Source organism: Chironomus tepperi, unplaced genomic scaffold, assembly GCF_022539635.2.
Source record: "Chironomus tepperi strain 1889 unplaced genomic scaffold, CSIRO-AGI_Ctep_v1 contig_85, whole genome shotgun sequence".
Lineage (NCBI taxonomy): Eukaryota > Metazoa > Arthropoda > Insecta > Diptera > Chironomidae > Chironomus > Chironomus tepperi.
The window spans coordinates 2,233,633-2,252,039 of NW_027226207.1; the positions used below are offsets into that span (position 1 = coordinate 2,233,633).

At 32.0% G+C, this 18,407-nt stretch overlaps 2 protein-coding genes across 2 annotated transcripts; one reads left to right on the forward strand and one right to left on the reverse strand.

Moving 5' to 3' along the window:
- Nucleotides 1–24: 24 nt before the first annotated feature.
- On the reverse strand, nt 25–9,715 carry Cad89D (cadherin 89D). Its single transcript, XM_070634920.1, has 10 exons — nt 9,604–9,715; nt 8,734–8,860; nt 8,210–8,414; nt 7,970–8,020; nt 6,298–7,899; nt 2,726–6,235; nt 2,438–2,670; nt 2,175–2,372; nt 316–744; nt 25–235 (listed from the first exon to the last, which is right to left on the reverse strand). Exons 1-10 carry the CDS (start codon nt 9,713–9,715, stop codon nt 25–27), a joined length of 6,678 nt encoding a protein of 2,225 aa, XP_070491021.1.
- Nucleotides 9,716–15,534: 5,819 nt separating this feature from the next.
- LOC139086204 (protein regulator of cytokinesis 1-like) lies at nt 15,535–18,292 on the forward strand. Its single transcript, XM_070634583.1, has 5 exons — nt 15,535–15,711; nt 15,770–15,966; nt 16,036–16,227; nt 16,293–17,776; nt 17,886–18,292. Exons 1-5 carry the CDS (start codon nt 15,698–15,700, stop codon nt 18,090–18,092), a joined length of 2,094 nt encoding a protein of 697 aa, XP_070490684.1. The 5' UTR covers nt 15,535–15,697; the 3' UTR covers nt 18,093–18,292.
- Nucleotides 18,293–18,407: the final 115 nt, after the last annotated feature.

An 18,407-nucleotide genomic window follows, 5' to 3' on the forward strand; every position in this document is an offset into this window, starting at 1 on the left:
GGTAAATAACAATACTTAATTAAATTATCTTATATTATTGGGATACATAAACGATCTATTTCGTTTGTTGTTCCTTCCTTCCATTTGAAATGAGTGTCCAGAAAATGAATGTCTGTTGGATTGACGGTCAAAATTATTATCATAAACACGTGTTCGTTGATGTGCCATAATTCTTGTTGTGGATGTCATCGTGGTTTCTGTTTCCGTTGCAAATTCTTTTAGTGAATCTTCATAACTGTTAAAACAAATAGATTAATTAAATTCACTTATGTTATCTGGCTTATAGGAATAATTAAAGACAATCAATCATTCCACCTATTATTACTTGAAGCATCTTGTTTGTCATCAGAACTGCATGAGCATCCATTGGTTTGATAATGCTTAATTATATTATTTTTAGCTGGCATTATGTATTCATTGTATCTTGTACATTTTGCCTCATGATTATGTAGATTCATTTGGAGTGATTTTGGTAATGGAATGTCTATATACTCCCTCTTATCACCTGGATTTGGATGATGATTTCCACTTATATGATTATTCTTCCTTGTTGGAATTAACTGCTTAAGTACTGGCTGATAAACATCGGTGACTCCTGTATCATTACTCATATCACTTACAGGATCTGTTGAGGAATCTCCCGAAGGTTGTGGTAGAAATAGATGCTGTCTGATAATTTGCGAAGGGGCACGACTCGGTACGCGAGGTGATATGCGGACTGGTGCAATAGCATTTTGAATTCGTCTAGATTGAAATCGAAAAGAATATTAGATTATGAAATTTATGATATCTACGTGCATATGAGTTCATAGAGAGTTTGAGAACTCTATTGATTGCTGTTTGTTAAGCAGCATTGAGTCTTGAATTAAGAAAAAAACCGTTAAACTACAAATTTGAATTACAAAACCACACAATTGTCATCAGTTTAAAACATTTGTAGAGTTTTGAAAAATTCAAATTTAAAATTTAACGAACAATTTGAATGTTTTTCTACCGACATTATTTAAATTCTTTGTTCTATTAAAATATAGACGAGAAGATGCAAGCATGAACTCATATGTCTAGATATCAATAGATAATTTATTCAATCTAGAGAAGAGATGTAAATGTTATGCAAAGCAAAAATTATTATTATTGTTATTCTATATTTCTCCATTACCTTCATATTCTTATGGCTATTATGCAATGTATTGCATGTTATCAAACATGATCTATAGGAGAAGGAAGGGGAATTTTGATGCACTGGTTAATCGAGTTAGAATTTACAGTTATTTGTTAGAGTTCTGCAGAACAAATTAAGTAGGTAAGCAAGATTAGAAAATAGAACGTGGATGCAATCGAACAGGTATTGAGCGTATGTTGTAAGGAAGTGAAAAGAGAATGTTTTGCAATTGATTTTTAATAATTATTTTTTATTAGCACATAACTTTGTTATTGATTAAATTTTGGAATTCTATAAGGAATTTTATCACTTACATTACTATAAATTAATTAATTATTTAATATTCATCCATATAAATACTTAATAGAATAAATCTTTTATTATTTTTCACATGAAAAAAATGCATAAAGGCACGAAATTTAGGATATGCACAAATTACATGTAATTGCCGTGTCCCCATAAGGATTAACAATTAATAAAGCATCTTACTAACAACAAAATAAATCATATAAATCTCATTAAGCCAAGACAAGAAAATGTGATTGGAAATTCTTATTTCTTCCAGTTAGCATTGCCTTCCAGGCATTGAAATCTCCAATCTCATTTTTCAACCTTGGATTAATCCATAAATTTTTTATCAGTGCTTTAATCAAATCGTGAATTAAGTCGAATTTTATTTGGGGATGGTTCATTAATGACGTCTAATTAATTTTGAGTTTAAGTCACTCAACAAATTCTATATGGAATTGGACCTACATACTAAGGTTTGCCGAGGTCAAATTCTCGAGGAAATCTTACTATAGACGTCATTTATGAACGACCCCCCAATTCTACAACAAATAAATATTAGCTTAACATCTACTAAGTAGGAATTAAATTAAGTCTGATAACTTTTGTGATGTTGGACATAAAAAAAATGCTTTTTTAAGGAATATAAAAAATAATTTGTGATTGGTGTTAAGTGATGATTATTAGGTTTTTTGTGTGTTTAATCATTCCTTATGTAGCTCACCGTTTATATCGAACACAAAGTATACAAATTGCTGTGGACACGCCACCTATAAGTATCGTTATTGACAATACTATTGATGCTAATTCTCCTGATCCTTGCTTGATCTTTGGAGCTAAATGTGCTGGCACACCTAATTTTGTTAATTCTACCACGGGTATTGAGGGCTGGATTTCCTGCATGTTGACTTGTTCCATTATTCTAATTGATGGACATTAATGGAATTATATAAAATTAAAGGAATCTCTTCAAAAATTAGAACTTACTCTTGTAACTCTTCCATATCCACGACTGTATTCGTCTTAGGATCAATTGCGTAGATGTACACATTTGTCCAAAACTCACGACTCGTCTCGTGTGGCTCCAACATCCTAATTTTCACTATTAAATTTGTAGCCTCAGATAGACTTCGAGAAATTGCTTCTGCTTGCTTCTCAATGTCCATCGTCGTTCCACTCATAATGAATTTAACATGCTTGTGCTCTTCCAAGACGTAGACCTGTGAGGGCATGACATTAGTTCAACATGATATTTAAGCTATTAATTTTACTTACCAAAACATTAATAATGCTGCTTTTGCCATTTTCAGATCCTTGTCGATCTGTGGCTCTTACATCAAATCCAAATACTCTCTGGTGACTTCTCCATAAAGGTCCCAATGTCCTTACTTGTCCAGTTAATGCATCAATTCCAAAGAAATTTGTAGGCTCATTAATTAAGGAATATCTTATGTCTCCATTCAATCCAACATCTTGATCATCTGCTATGACTTTAAGGACATTATATCCATAAGTTACCGTATCAGGAATAACAGCAATAATAGGACTCTGATCTCTAAACATCGGTACATGATCATTCACATCAACAACTTTAATGACCACTCGAACTTCATTGTCTTCTAAATTTTCTATACGATCGTCAGTGACTGGATACATAACTTGCATACTTTTACCATATCTCGGTCGTCTTGGACCTGTCAAATCAGCACGAATTTTGAGAGTATATGATGAATATTCTTCTCGATCAAGTGGCCTTTGCAGCCATAATATTCCATTGTCTACGTCAAAAATATCAGTTATTACTGGAATTGAATAGTTTTTATTTTCCAGCACTAGAGACCAAACATAAACATCATTCTCATTTGTAGTGTTAAACTGAATTAATCTCATCGGCGTGGGACTATTTTCTAAGACATCAATCTCGTAATACTGATTTACAAATAAAATTGGTTTTGTTACTACATTCTTCTTCGGAGTAGAGGTCTTAGGCGGTGGCAGTGTTGGCACAAATCTCTTTTCACCTGTCAACGTTATTAATACAATAGCGTATGAACTTTTAACTGGATTTCCCAAATCAGAAGCGACAACAGTGAGATTCAACAACTCATAATTATTTAGATCCCTTAATTGTTCTTGATGTGGTGTTGTCGTAATGAAGCCTTCTCGTGCATCAATTTCAAAGAGATGTGAAACGTTATTATGCAAAAAGTTGTAAAATACCATACCGTTGAGTGCATAGTCCACATCCGTTGCTTTGACTTCTTTTATTAACCTATGTGGACTAACATTACGATCTAGACTAATCTTGTAAACTGGAGTAAAATTTTGTGGAGTAATTCCATCATGTATATCGCTATTAAGCTTTCTACCACGTGTTGTAATCTCATTAATCATTACATCGTCGTAGTTTATAAAGACTGGTGCATTATCGTTCAAGTCAATAACATTAATTTCGATTATTACCGTTGAGTTCAATTGCTTATATTTTCGGCTATTATCTTTAGCCATTACACGGAATTCATATAGAGATCTCTGTTCGCGATCTAATTGCCCAGATACCTTTAATAAACCTGTTTTTGGTATGATACTAAATGGAAATTTCGACTCATCGACATTAACAATGCTGTAAGTGATATTTGCATTGTCATCAAAGTCATCATCGACGGCTTGAACGGAACCAAGTATCTTACTGACATGAAATCCTTCCTCGATATCAAACGAATAAAATGGTCGTAAAAATACAGGTTCGTGGTTATTAACATCACTTATTTGAATTCCAATTTGGATGGTGTCTTTTAATCCTCCAGAATCTTTCGCTGTTACGTTGACTGAGATTTCTAAATTTGGAATTAACTGTCTATTGACTTTCAATTCTCCAGACATTCTATCGATGAAGAAGAATGAATGCTTCTTAATATGATTGAGGTTTCCTTTGTATGATGGCATTGCAGCAATTTGTTCTGATGATATTTCGTATGTGATTTGAGAATTCGGTCCATAATCATCGTCAGTTGCTGTTAACTGAAGAATTGTCACACCAGCTTCAAGAGATTCTTCAATCATGAACAATGGATGTTTTGAGAGTGAATTTTTGTTGACAATTTCTGGAGAACTAGACTTGAATGATCGATCCTCGGAAATCATACTTTCATCATCGTAACTGTCTGATAAAGCTCGTGGACTTCCAATTGGATGTTTAGGTCGAATTCTAATCTTGTTCAATGATGGTGGTGGAATTTTGATATTTGGCAATGATTGTGGTGGAAGTTTGATGTTTGGCAATGAAGTCGATGAGGTTTGTTCAATGGTTGTACTTCTTTGAGTCGTTGCCTCTAAAGGAGAAGCAACAGGCTGAGTAGTAAGTGCATTGTCAATGAAGTAAATCTCCATTTTATCAGAATATTGTAGAAGTTCAATTCCTGTTTGTTTAAAGACTGCTAGCTTCTCAAACGATGGTGGATTGTCATTTACATCAGTCACGAAGATCATCAGCTGAGCTTCTTCTTGTAATCCACCAGAATCTTTAGCCAACAATCTCAATTTGTAAAAGTTTTTCCGTTCTCGATCCAAAAGACTTGGTCCACTAAACTTGATGACGTAATGTGATTGATTGGCTGGAATTTCGCGAGAGCTCAACATCATTAAGTGTAAATTAATATCGACCATGCTGCTATATTCATCCAAAACTGTATCGGAGAATAACGCTAACGCACTATTATTAAAATTATTAAGCGGAGATGTACGTTCTGATACATCATTACTCTTCTCAATTGTGAATAATCTATTTCCATCGCCTAATATGCTTAGCTGAAATTCAGCATTTTTCCCAGCATCAGCATCATTAACGATTATTAAGTTGTTCAGCAGCACCTCCGTACCGAGAGCAGAATTTTCAGATATGATACCGACATAATTGGATCTTTCAAATTTGGGTGAATTGTCATTCTCATCTTCAACAATAACATTAATTTGATAAATTCCAGCACTTTCAATTAATCCATTTGTATATTCAGCGATTACACTCAATTTATATGAATCTTTCTCTTCACGATCTAATCCGTTTATCGTCATTAACTTACCATCATTCGATATATACATTTTGTTTTTAAGATCGTAATCATTAACAATGAAAAAGTTTAGATTTTTTGTTGCTGCTCTTACAATGCGATTTCTGCTCCGCAGGTATTTATTTAAACCTGTTAATGGTTTCTCTTCCGATGTGGTATTACTCGTACTTTTTAAGGTGATTGGTGGCAACTGCTTTACAACACGTCCATTTGTTATTGCTTGTCTGCGTGCTGCTGTGCTATTAAAAATATTTGTTCTAGGCTTTCGGGTAATCATGCCAATTGTGGAAGGAGTTGTAACAGTTGCTGTAATATTCTTAAGTCTCGGCTCAGCTGAATGCTTCCTGAATTTTGATGAGCTCATGTTAAGCATTTGACGATTTTCACGGTTAATTGGACGTCGTTGAACTGTTGTTGTTGACTGCGTTGATGGCGATGCTTGAAGATTTTTATTCATGTCAGTGAAGTTTTTCGCCAATAAATTTCCAATAATCGCATTTGGCAGATTCTCCATGATCTTAAACTCGATAAATTCATTTTGTGAGCTCTTCACAAAGACTCCATTTTTTGAGGTGCTACTTGGATTTACAACATTTATTGTTACGTTTGCGATGTACATACTTGCAAAATTTAGATCCGAAACAATTCCCTCATCAACCTGAAAACCCAGTTCCTCTGGTAAAGCTTTCTTTAAAGATCTTGATTGATTTTTGACATGCTGTATAAGAAATAAAGAAAATAATTTTTTGGCCATAAAATTAAATTAATTAATCTACTTACTTCAACTGGTGAATGTACAAATGTTGCTACTGCCTCAAAATGATAGGCATTTCTGTTGAAACTATTTATTGGTCGAATGACTGTTATTATACCTGACTGCTCTTCAATTGCAAATGGTACACCTTCCGAGTATGAATGCAGCAAGTCAAAAATGATGTCATCACGATACACAACTCGAACTTGTCCAACGGATGTTCCAATTGGTGCATTACTTCCAATCCAAAACTCATATGGTGCGCCCATAAACTTGATTTCTGATACATCAACTGCTTCAACAATATCAAGCGTTAAAACTGCTAATGTACATCTCGTTTCTGATGGATTAATTGGCTCATCGCATGCTTCAACAAACAATGCTATTCTTCCCGTAACTAATTTCCCAGTAACTTTGAGAATGCCAGTTTTTGAATCCAATTGAAATGGAACTGATGTTTCTTTCCGGTTTTTCATCTCATATGATAGCTTCCCATTCGGTCCATCGTCAGGATCATAAGCTTTTATCTTTCCAACAACATATCCAACTGATGCATTTACATCAACTTTAAATTCATACAAATTACCCATCTCAAATATTGGACTATTGTCGTTGCTGTCAAGCAGTGTAATGTCTACAGCTACTGTTGATTCGGATGTCGATTCACGCCTATTATATGGCTTAACTTTTTCAATGGCTTCAATGATCAACTTCACAGTTGGTCTTTCTTCTCGATCCAATAATGATTGATTTTTAACAGTCATCCATCCCGTGATAGAATCAATGGCAAAAGCACCTTTTGGTTCTTCTTTAAATATCTTGTAAAAGAACATCGCATTCTCTCCTTGATCTCTGTCGAGAGCATTCACTTGTAACACGGAAAATCCATTCGGAAGATTCTCAACAATTGAAATGTTATAAAGATCCACTTCAAATTCTGGCTGATTATCATTAATATCAATTATTTCAATTTCCACTCGTGCCATTGCCCTTTTTAATGGATCATTCTTTTGCTTTACATCAATTTGCAGTATGAATGAATTTTCTTGAAGACTTTCGGACTCCAAGTCAATTTCTTTCTTTAGATACAATACACCAGTCGTCGGATGTATCCAAAACACTTCCCTGTCATTACCAGACACAATACTATAGATTAATGTCGAATTCAATGAGTCTTGATCATATGCTTCAATTGGCGGATCAATTTTCAATGGCTTGTGGATTGATTTCCCAGTAATTGTAAAGAATTCTTTAACTTTTGTAAAATATGCTTCTTGTGTAAATACAGGAGGTAGATCATCAACATCATCAATGAAAATTGACAGTGTTGTGTTTGTCTGCTGTGGTGGAACTCCACGATCTCGAGCAATTATGTTAAGATCAAATTGTCTTATACCATGATCATAATCTAATGATCTTTTAAGTATAACATGTGGACGATGTGGACTGTCGAGCATGAAAAAGCCACCTTTGGTGTCGGATGTCTGTTGTCCAATGAAATATTGAATATCTGAATTTGGAGTGTTTGGTTTATCATGATCAACAGCCTTAATTCCCATAAATACACTCGAACCCAGTGGTGTAGTTTCATCAATGGTTAGCTCATATGGTGTGTTCAAGAAGACAGGCTTTATATTTTGGAATAGGAATTAGTCATGCATTAGAGAAATAAATTGAAAAAAATTATTGCAAACTTACTTTATTATCATTAACATCTTCAACATATACTGTAACCATAAGAAATGATACCTGCGAATATACAGAACATGAAGAAGACAAGTGAGTTTGAAATTTCACACTAGACAAGGCACGTGTGCATGAATAAAATGTTCATAAAGTGATTTAACGTGTGGTCAATTATGAATTTGTAATTAAATGAATGAATTAGAGGAAATAGTACATTAAGTGATCATGCTGTTATGATTAAATTGCTCTTACGTCATGATTCCTCCTGTTTCCATGAACTGCACTGTTACACTGAATTTTGAACTTTAGTACATTTTGTGGATTATCATTATCAACTAGATCATCAAGTGTTTGGCTTAAAATAATTTGTATTGTTGTTCCGTTCACTTCATGAATACGGAAATATTTGTGATCATCGCCGCTTGAGCGGTCAATTGCTCTCAACTCTATGGATTTTCTATTTGATTCAGAGAAAGATAAAATTTATTAATTTTACGGATTTTTGAGTAAATAAAGCGTAGGATAATGGGGTCGTTTTTAAATGATGACTATTATTTTATGACAATGTTGAGCAACCTTTGATTTTTGGCGGCACAACTTGGAGTCAATCCACAATGACCCTAGATTGCCCATCATTGCTCTATGAGGTCGGAAGGCACAATCGCTATTAAAACATGCAGTTTGTGTAAGTGGTAGGAGAATCTAAAGATATCATGGTGTTGTAAACATCATTTATGGACGACCCCTCAATATTAACCAAAACACTCCATACTAACCTCGGAAATACATTCATTGTCAGCACAACATCATTGACAGGACGATCTTCCTTGAGTGGTAGATAAATATTACCCGATTCGGTATCTGTGGATGCATATTCATCGCTTGACGAATAAAATGTACAGCCTAGATGTAAATAAAAAGAAAAAAATAAATTCAAATCAAGGCGAAAAAAGTGAAATTCTCATAAATTGTTGCATAATCTTGTTGTTTTATGATGAAAATAAGATACATTCTGCATTATCGTAAATTTAAATCGTGGGGAAAAACTTGGCAAGTTTGACGTTGACAGGTCTATTATTATACTTTATGATGCTCTTAGATTTCAACCTTCAAAAACTCATAAAAATATTGCACAAATATTACAACTTTAAGCAAATATTGTCCAATTTTTCAAGATGTAGTAAGAGTCTATACAAAATAGCTTATGGGCAGACGGTAAGTGACCTATAGTGCTAAGAGATGAAGATAAAAATCATTTTTCCCATCGTTCGCGCGCTAAGTATATCAATTGTCTCACTTCTGTCGACTACTAGCTGTTGTTATAGATTTCAACTCATTTTCTTCTAGACAGACTGTCAAGTGTTGGAATAAAAGTGAAATATGAAGTAATTTATGACTAGATTTATGGATTATGGAAGCTAAAAGCATATATGAAGTGTATTATACAAAACTGTAATGTAATTCATTTTAATTTAAGTAGATTTTCTTAATAAACAAATTAATTATTTTTATTGCTTTATAATCCATCATCTTAGTGCTTACTGGCTTGTGGAAAATTTGGTGAATGAAAGATGGATTTTGAAATTATTGAGTTGTTCTGTTATGTTTTTGGTTCTTTTGATTGCTCATTCTAAGCAATCATTCACCAAGCTTGTATGAATCAAGTCTTCCAGGCAATATCTGGTCTCTTCTGATATCACTATGAACAGCATATTGTTGATTTATTGCAAATCTGCCTACAAATTTCTCCGGAAACATTTGTATAAATTAGTGTTATAATGCTTCTGGGTATTAAATCTTAAGATTAGGAGATGAATATGTAGGAGTATACAGTGATCTGATTAGTTCAAACTTGATTGAATTGACTTTTACAATGTTTAATACTGTGTTAAACATCCGGTTACTACTCATAAATCAAAAATTGCACATTTTCTATTTTGAAAATTGCAACGCCTACTAATAAATATCTAAACGAAGAAGTTCAATACTATAATTTTGCATATTGCGTCAGTTGCAAATGAGGAACTAAATTGTTTTGCATGTTAGTGCTTTAAAGGTCTTCAATTTTGTAAATAATCAATGTTGAGTTCTAGTTTATAGAAATTTTTGATTGGATATTTTGTATACATTTAACTGGATTCATAATAACACCTCAATAAGCTTAATTTAGTAAATTAAAAACCATAAATTGGCCTTATAACAGTCACATTAAGCCTGCAATACTCGAGAAAATAAGCTTTCATTTTCATTGAATAATTGACCATGCAAAAGAGCAAAAATAAATAAATGATCAAGATAAAGAGGAGAAATGCGATGAATAGGAAAAAGAAGCAAATTATTAATAAAAATATTGGTAATAGAAGTTATGTAGTCGTTGCAAATTGAAATGAAAAGTGAAAAAAGTTTGAAAATTTTGCATGCCTAAATTAAGATTGAAAATTGAATATCTTAAAAATATTAATATCTTGTTACTTAATTTTATGTATTTTATAAATTGAGTTTGATGAACTTTTAAGCATGCTTCTTTTTTGAATCTTTAAGAAAAATTGAATCATTCGAGACGAAAAGTAAAATGATTAAAAACGTGATCTCTGTACATAATTAAATAAATATTAATTCCTCTTTTCCGCAATGTTGCGAAGGCATGAATAGAGCATAAGAAGTTTTTACGTTTCCCTAGCTCACTGACATCCAATGTTATAAGTGAAACTGCAAAGAAAATTTCCCACAAAATGGAATTTTCACATGCATTATGCATCATATATATTTATTTGTTGCATTTTTCTTTTTTCAAAAATTTTTTTTGCATAGCATATAGGAACAACAAAAGTTCATACTTAGGTATATGAATAACTTTTCCGCTTAGCGAAATATTAATAAGTTGCGTCATATGAGAAATTAAGTTTTGTTATAGATGAACAAGAAATATTGCAATATAATCATTTTGAGGCATGCCAGACAACAGAAGCAGCAAAAAACGAAATCTTTTGTGCATTTTTTCATGTTTAATTTCATTTTTTTTTGTCAATTTTCTAAGCTGTTAAGAAATTAGAGAAAGACTCTTTCATTTCATATTTCAAGTTTTCTTAGTCAATCGTATACTCATTAAGATCCATCAAGAAGGCTTTGCAATACATTATGCAGTCTAAAACTCCAATATAAAGTGTCTTTAAGAAATTTCTTAAAAATTGATTTCGTTTGTATCCAAATTTGTGTAATTTCTTGTCAAGAGATGGATATTCTATGTATTTCTATTCGTTATTTATTGTCATATCAATATTACCAAGAGTTTGTGCTGTTTTTGTGCAATTTTCCAAGATTTTTTGAAAATATTGTTTTAATTTAATTTATATCCAAATTTTTCTTCAAATCAGCGGAAACAAAATTTTTTGACTTATCTCCAATTTATCCTTGATGAATGTTAGTTCTCTCACTGTTTCCTTGACAATTGGCACACTACTATTTAGTTTAATCCATAAATTTAAAAAAATTCCTAAATTTTCTGTTTACAACTTTTTTTGAGGTTAAATTTTTTAAATTAATTTACAAAATCTTTGTAATGAGCATCTTTTGAGCACTAAACACACCTTCTACATATTCATAGATTCTCAAAGAAAGTAACAAAACAAAAATTTTAATTGAATGAAAATTGAAAAAAAGTGAAAACCTTTAAAAAGTAAACAGCATCAGTAATGCAGCAAGTCTTTTGTGAAATGGTATATTAGATTACGATGTTACTAGGTCTGAGAATGTATAAAATTCTTTCCATCATTGTTTGACTCTCGATTCCGGAATAAATGCAGAGAAGAAAACGAAAATTAAATATAAACAGCATTTTCATTTTCATTTTATTATATTTTCGTCAAGTTTCATTCAGCTTAGATGATAGCATGTAGTAAAAATATGAAAATCACTTTCGCACGTTTGCTGATGAGACATGCTAGATGCCATTGCAATGAAGAGCAATTTAATAGTAAAAAGAGAGATGATTTTAGTTTATTGCTTAGCTAAGTAATTAATTATTATATGAAAATGAAAATTTGAATGCAATTCATCCACATAAAGGCTTATTTATTTCTTCATTGAGATCCGCGACTGACTATCCGTCTTTTAGTCGAAAATTTCGATAATTAAGTTGTTAAATGTTAGAAAGTCAACTATTGTGGATGAACAAATAAGACGCATTTATGTAGTTTGAATCATGCAGCTATTGTGAGGTACATCAGTTGATAATTAAGTCCATCCTTAGCTGCTTTAGATAATTTAACAAATTTTAACGGTTTTTACAAGAAAATCCAAATTTTGAAAACCTTACATTTGAAATTGTAGGGTTCTTGAATTCAAAAATTACAAAAAAGTTGAGATTTCTAATTTCAAAATATTGGACATTTTCAGATAAAAGTCATCCAAAATATTAAGTCATTAAGCCAAGTATCATGCAGACTTTTCCAACAAAATTACCCTAATAACAGATGCATGGAAATCACTCGACATTTCCAAGAAGAAATATTAACGTTAAAATGTGAATAATTATCAAATAATTAACAAGCCTAATTGCTGAATACAATTGTAAAACTGATGGCAATAGAAGAAATTGTAGATGTTGATTTCTTTTTTCCTTTTCTCATTTCGTCAGCTTCATTGAAGTCAAGAGACATTTCATTTTACATAAAAGATGCAGACGAGTGCCTTAATTTTATTTAATGACCGCATTCATGAACAATACAGTCTTTGAAGTGAACTTTTGGGTGAATAAATAAAGCAACGATCTCAAAACATGAGAATTAATGCTCTTTTACTCAAATTAATTCCTTTTCTTTGTCGACGGCGAGAAATATAGCTGAAAGATGCTAATGATGTACACTCTAAATCACTTGCACTCGAAAATTATTCAGCCGTCGCCCTGTTGAGTGAATTTATTGTGTACCATCTAGTTTTATTTAGATAATAATTACTCCGACGAGCCAGTAATTGAATAGAATGAAAAGAAACGGACGTTTTAATTGCAAAATACTTCAAATGTTTTTGCAGTCGCAGACCAAAACCTTACAATTTCATTTTTTCTTTATTCAATAGATTTATTAGTCAATAAACGTAAAATTACTACTTTCCTCTGTTCTCAATTGTTTACGAATGTTCTGTTACACATTCCACAACAGAATTGCAACAGTTCTGTACAGAACAATCAAGTAATTCATAAAATAATCCAAAATTTTACAGTCTATCTTCATTTTTGACAGTAATTATGTTTTTCTTCTTAATTTACTACAGTCCATTCAATAATGATCTTCAATCCACTTCACATAATATCGCACCTAACTGTATCAATCAATTGAAAAGAATTTCATTCATTCTTGTTCTACTTCTGACTAACGCACAAAGAAAATAAAAATGCGAAAGGTTTATAACTTGAATTAAAGAGCTTTTCAGCATCAAATGCCATTAGCATTTAGACGTTTTTATTATTATTATAAAAACTGGAGAAATGCTAAAAAAATCTCGTCTTTGATTCAAAAGAAAAAGTCAAAGAAAGTTAAACGATTGGAAATAAAGAAATGTGTGCATAAAAATTGCTTTTTACAAGTTGCACTTCTAGTCATACATGAATGTTTGAGACTGGAATCAGCGAAAAGATTTGCACGGCGAGTAGTGAAAGAAAATAATTGGGTCATGCGGTACTCTTGGTTGATTCTTAGACTTTAAGGAACTTGAGAATATGTGTATGAATGAATGTTTATGTGCTGTATACTTTGTAAGCTGAAGAATTTTTCTAAGTAGAATAATGATGCGAAATTATTTTTGCATCTAAAGTCCGTTCAGTAAAGTTTTACGGATCTAAAACTGACTTCAGTAAATTAAAATTTAAAAATAATGCTCAATTTCATCGAAATCTGCGAATTGTAAACAGAAAAGATGCAAAAAATTTCGCATCAAAATAGGATGCAGTCAATTTTTGCATCATTTAGTGACTTCAGTAAATCATGATACGAAATATATTGAACAATATTTTAGTCAAACTTCCAAGTTAGAGATAGATGCAAAAATTTTGCATCACAAGTGTATTTAGTAAAAAATTTCGCATCCAAAATGCGTTCAGTAACTCAATTTTCAATTAATTAACAAAACCATGCATAGAACCAGTAATAACAACTTACAATTGCACAAATGATGCTCTAGAATAGTAATCCAAACAAAAAATTTTATAATCCAATGGAGATTCATCGCTCTGGTTACTTTGTATGCTTCTTTTATCAAATGCACTTTCAATTTTTTGCTAATTGTGTAATTTATCATGTAGGTAGATAGAGATTTTTTTGGAATTTATACTTATTTGGTGTGATGACTATCGATTATTGCACTTTTTACTATTATTAAATTATAATTTATTGCACTTTTGAATTATGTCTCATATCTTTAAGTTTCACATTTTTTTACTCACTGTATGTACATTTCTTAATTCATATATTCATGATAGAGACAACACTTTCCAATACGTCACATGTTCATGCAAAGATTCGCATTGATATTAACATGACTTTAATACTTTAAGTGAGCATAATAGTAATAATATTAAATTTTTATTAGCCATCATTTTAATCTCAAAAATTACACTTTACGGATGATTATTTGCTGTGCTATAGTTTAGTCTGCTGCTATAGTATATCCAAATGATTGTGATTTACACAAAAAAATTCATAAAATTTTCACTTTTCATTCACCAAAAATCAAATTTAATCGAGAAAAATCAAATAAAAATGTAACGGACCATTAAAAATGTTTTTCTTCTCTTTTGATTACTTCTATTGCCGGAATCGCATGTTATTGAACTTATTGCAGCAGCTGGACTTTTCTTTTCCACCTTTACTAGTTTTTTTTTACTTTTTCTCACTTTTGGTACCGCTTTACTATTTCCAATTTGCACGACTGCCACGGACGAGCGCTGAAGAAAGACTGAAGACTGCTGCTGTCTGCCACTCAACACATCGCACAACCCAAAAACATTTTCTTTTTTCTTCTCTGAGGATATGGGAGACGGGTTGTAAGACATGAAGTAAGTGAGAAAATAAAAGCTTTTTTTCTCCCATTGCAGTTCATTTTGTTGTGCTACCTTCTTATTGTTTTGTCTTATTTCTTAATATGCATGCTTGCTGCCTGCTTGATCGTGAGAAAAACCGCTGTTTATGTTGTTTACTTTATGGTCGGTCAAGATTGTTTTTCTTTTATTTTACAAATTTATTGTTTTCAGGTTTGTATTTAATTTATTGCATTTATTATGAGAGTAAGGTAGATTAGATTTTAGCATAATTAATGCTGTAACACGTGGTTCATTGTGATGTCATATTTAGCTGTCTAATTATGAGTCTCATTATGTTTGTTTATTTAATATTCATTGGGAACTTCCATTCAGCCATCAATTTTAATTGATATTGGATTTAATCATGATTAATGTTCACTATAACTCATAAAATGTCCAACGGTCGAAAAATATTCAAACCTCGTTTAACGGACAAAAATATTTTGAAAATGTCGCGCCCCTCAAATTGACGGTTTATTTTTCAAAAAGTAACGACTGTGTGTTTACTTCGCGCATTTGAAAAGTTTTAATTAAATTTTCGGGTTTTTAAAGTGATTTAATTTAATTAAAGTAGGGAAATAAGTTAATAAGAGTGAATAAAGTGTTTTGAGTAAAAAATATATTAAATAAATAGCGTAGAACGGACATAAATCAATAAAAAAATAATGGATGATCTAAGGTAACTTTTGAAAAATTCTCAGAAAAATAAATTTATCTAATGTACGACCAATTTACAGACAAAAGGTAACACAAGAAGTAAGTGAAATAGCAGAAGAGAAGATTGAATATCTTTCTCAGCTATGGAAGGAGCTATTTGAGAAGGAAATTGGCATGGAACACATGAAGAAACTTTTAAATCATGTTGATGCATTCTTTACGGATATTATCGTTGAAACCGAGAGCCGTAAAGAAGCTATTATGGAGAGGATTGAAGGTAACATAAAAGTTTCTGCTTTTAAATACTTTTCTGGATGTTAACTTTGTTAAATTTTTAAAATTCCAGATTTGAATCGTGAAAAAGAAAATTTAAAACGGCTTCTGAAAGAAGACGTTGAGGATGTGCCGGAATCTCATGTTCCATTGTATACACTTCAGATGAATATCGATGAGAGTTTGAAGAATCTGAGAGAAAAATTGAATCGTCGGCATGAACAAATCAAAAATTTTCTCCGGGAACAAGATGCTTTATGTTCGGGTTAGTATCAAATTCTAATTAGAATTTTTAAATCGATCGAATTTCATAAACTTATCAAATTACAGAATTGGGCGAGCCCAAACGGCCATTATCTTCAGATCCATTGCCATCAGAAGCAGAGATGAATCAATTTTCTGAACATTTGGAATCATTGTCAGATTTAAAATTCAAGCGTTTGGAAGAAATCATGAATCTTCGTGAGGATATAAAGGATGTAATTAATAAATTGGAACTGAAAGTGCTTGGTGAATTTGAGAATAATCTCATTAATTCAGATGATTTAAAACCTTTAAAGAACAACATTCAGAAGTTAAAGGACCTTTATGAGTTATTCGAAAGTCAGTTCCAAAAGATGAAGTATCAGATGGAAGATATGAGAAAGCGTTTGGGTCAATTATGGAAGTTTTTGGATGTTCCAGAATCTCATCAGCACAAATTCGATAAATATACGGAAATAACCCAGACAAATTACGATAAATTGCACTTTGAAGTCGAGAGATGCGAGAAGATTAAAAGGGAGAATATCCGTGTATTTATTGAACGTGTCCGCATTGAAATTGAAGAATATTGGGATAAATGCTTAAAATCTGATGCAGAACGCTTGCGATTCCGAACATTCACTGCTAATACTTACAATGAAGATGTCTTGGAACTTCACGAGGATGAATTGCGTGAATTAAAACTATTTTATGAAAATAATGAGCCAATATTTAAAATGATTCAGGAACGACAAGATTTATGGAATCAAATGGAACTTCTTCAGAATAAGGAACAGGATCCAAAACGATATGCAAATCGTGGTGGACAGCTGTTGAAGGAAGAAAAGGAACGTAAAATGATCAGCATCAAGTTGCCTAAAATTGAAGCCAAGCTCATCGAAATGTGTCAGGATTTCGAAAAGACCAGCAGACGTCCATTCACTGTATTTGGCGTTGCTGTTCAGGATTTGATTGAAAAGGATTATGACACAAAGCGTCAAGAAAAGCTGACAAAAAGTGGAAAAAAGATTCTGGCAACTCCAGCAAAAACTCCATTACGTGCAAATACAACTGGATTGAGAACACCGTTGACTGTAGAACAGACAATAATAAACAGAACAAATGCAGCAAAAACAACTGGAAATCGCTTGAAGCCTCCAACTTCTGCATTGCAAATAAAAACGCTTTCAACAACAAATTCGTCAACTGCTTCATCCGTTAGATCTGTTCGTACAGAGAATGGTAAGCGAAAGGTTCCAGTTCAAGTGACATCAGCTCCTCCTGCAAAACGTAAATTATTGGGTGCTTTTGCATCTCCAGCACCAAGAAATGTCTTGAAACCTTCAGTCAATAATACACAAAATGTTCAAAATAATGCAAGTCGTAGCAACAAGAGTGCAACTCTAAAAGTTTATAATGTTGGATCTGTAATTAAGCGACGATCAAGATCACGAAAGAGTGTTGGAAAGAAACGTAGAAGCAGCATACAAAAGTGTAGAAAAATTCCAGAAATAGTATTAAGTTCAACAGAGACATTGAATACAGACACGACAAGTTATGAAGGATTCGAAGTAAGTAGGCTGAAATTTTACCGGTTTTATTTTTAATTTTTTGAAATTTTGAAAACCGTTAAAAATTTTGAATTTTTGAAAACCGTTATTAATAATTCATTTTTTTCAGAACTATGCATTCGTCAGCAAGAGTGTATTAAGGTCGTCAGAACTTCCACGGCCGCATTATGTACCTGTCAATCATCATGGATTTGCATCTCCAATATTGAGGAAAACTCCAACAAATCAAAAACGCCTTCTAACACCGTCCAATTCAACTCCAGCTAAGAATGTTCACATCCAGCCAAAAGAACTAGAGTTTTCAATGATCATCTAGAAATATATCTTGTTGCAATTATTTAAGTTCTTTACAATTCATTTTTATTAGGTATAAATTAAGTTACAACAAAAAGGAAGGAATCAATATTAATATTAAGTCGCTCTCTAGTTATGGTCTTTTATTTTTGAACTTTATATAGAAAAGTCTGCAAAGAAAGCTACATTATGATCTATTCTTTTGTTGTATCTAACATTAAATTCTATGCCCATTATTATTATTTTTGAATAAATTTAGCTCTAAATGTCACTAACTGCTTAACGTATTTTTCATTTTAATATTGATGGAACCAATTTTGATGGAATTCCACCCTAA

Coding starts and splice junctions, on each gene's coding strand:
- Cad89D (XM_070634920.1), bottom strand. CDS start 9,715: ATGTTTCCGGAGAAATTTGTAGGCAGATTTGCAATAAATCAACAATAT. Junction 8,415..8,733: donor ACAATGAATGTATTTCCGAG/GTTAGTATGGAG, acceptor TGAATCAAATAG/AAAATCCATAGAGTTGAGAG. Junction 2,373..2,437: donor GATATGGAAGAGTTACAAGA/GTAAGTTCTAAT, acceptor TCCATCAATTAG/AATAATGGAACAAGTCAACA.
- LOC139086204 (XM_070634583.1), top strand. Junction 15,967..16,035: donor TATTATGGAGAGGATTGAAG/GTAACATAAAAG, acceptor TTAAAATTCCAG/ATTTGAATCGTGAAAAAGAA. Junction 17,777..17,885: donor CAAGTTATGAAGGATTCGAA/GTAAGTAGGCTG, acceptor CATTTTTTTCAG/AACTATGCATTCGTCAGCAA.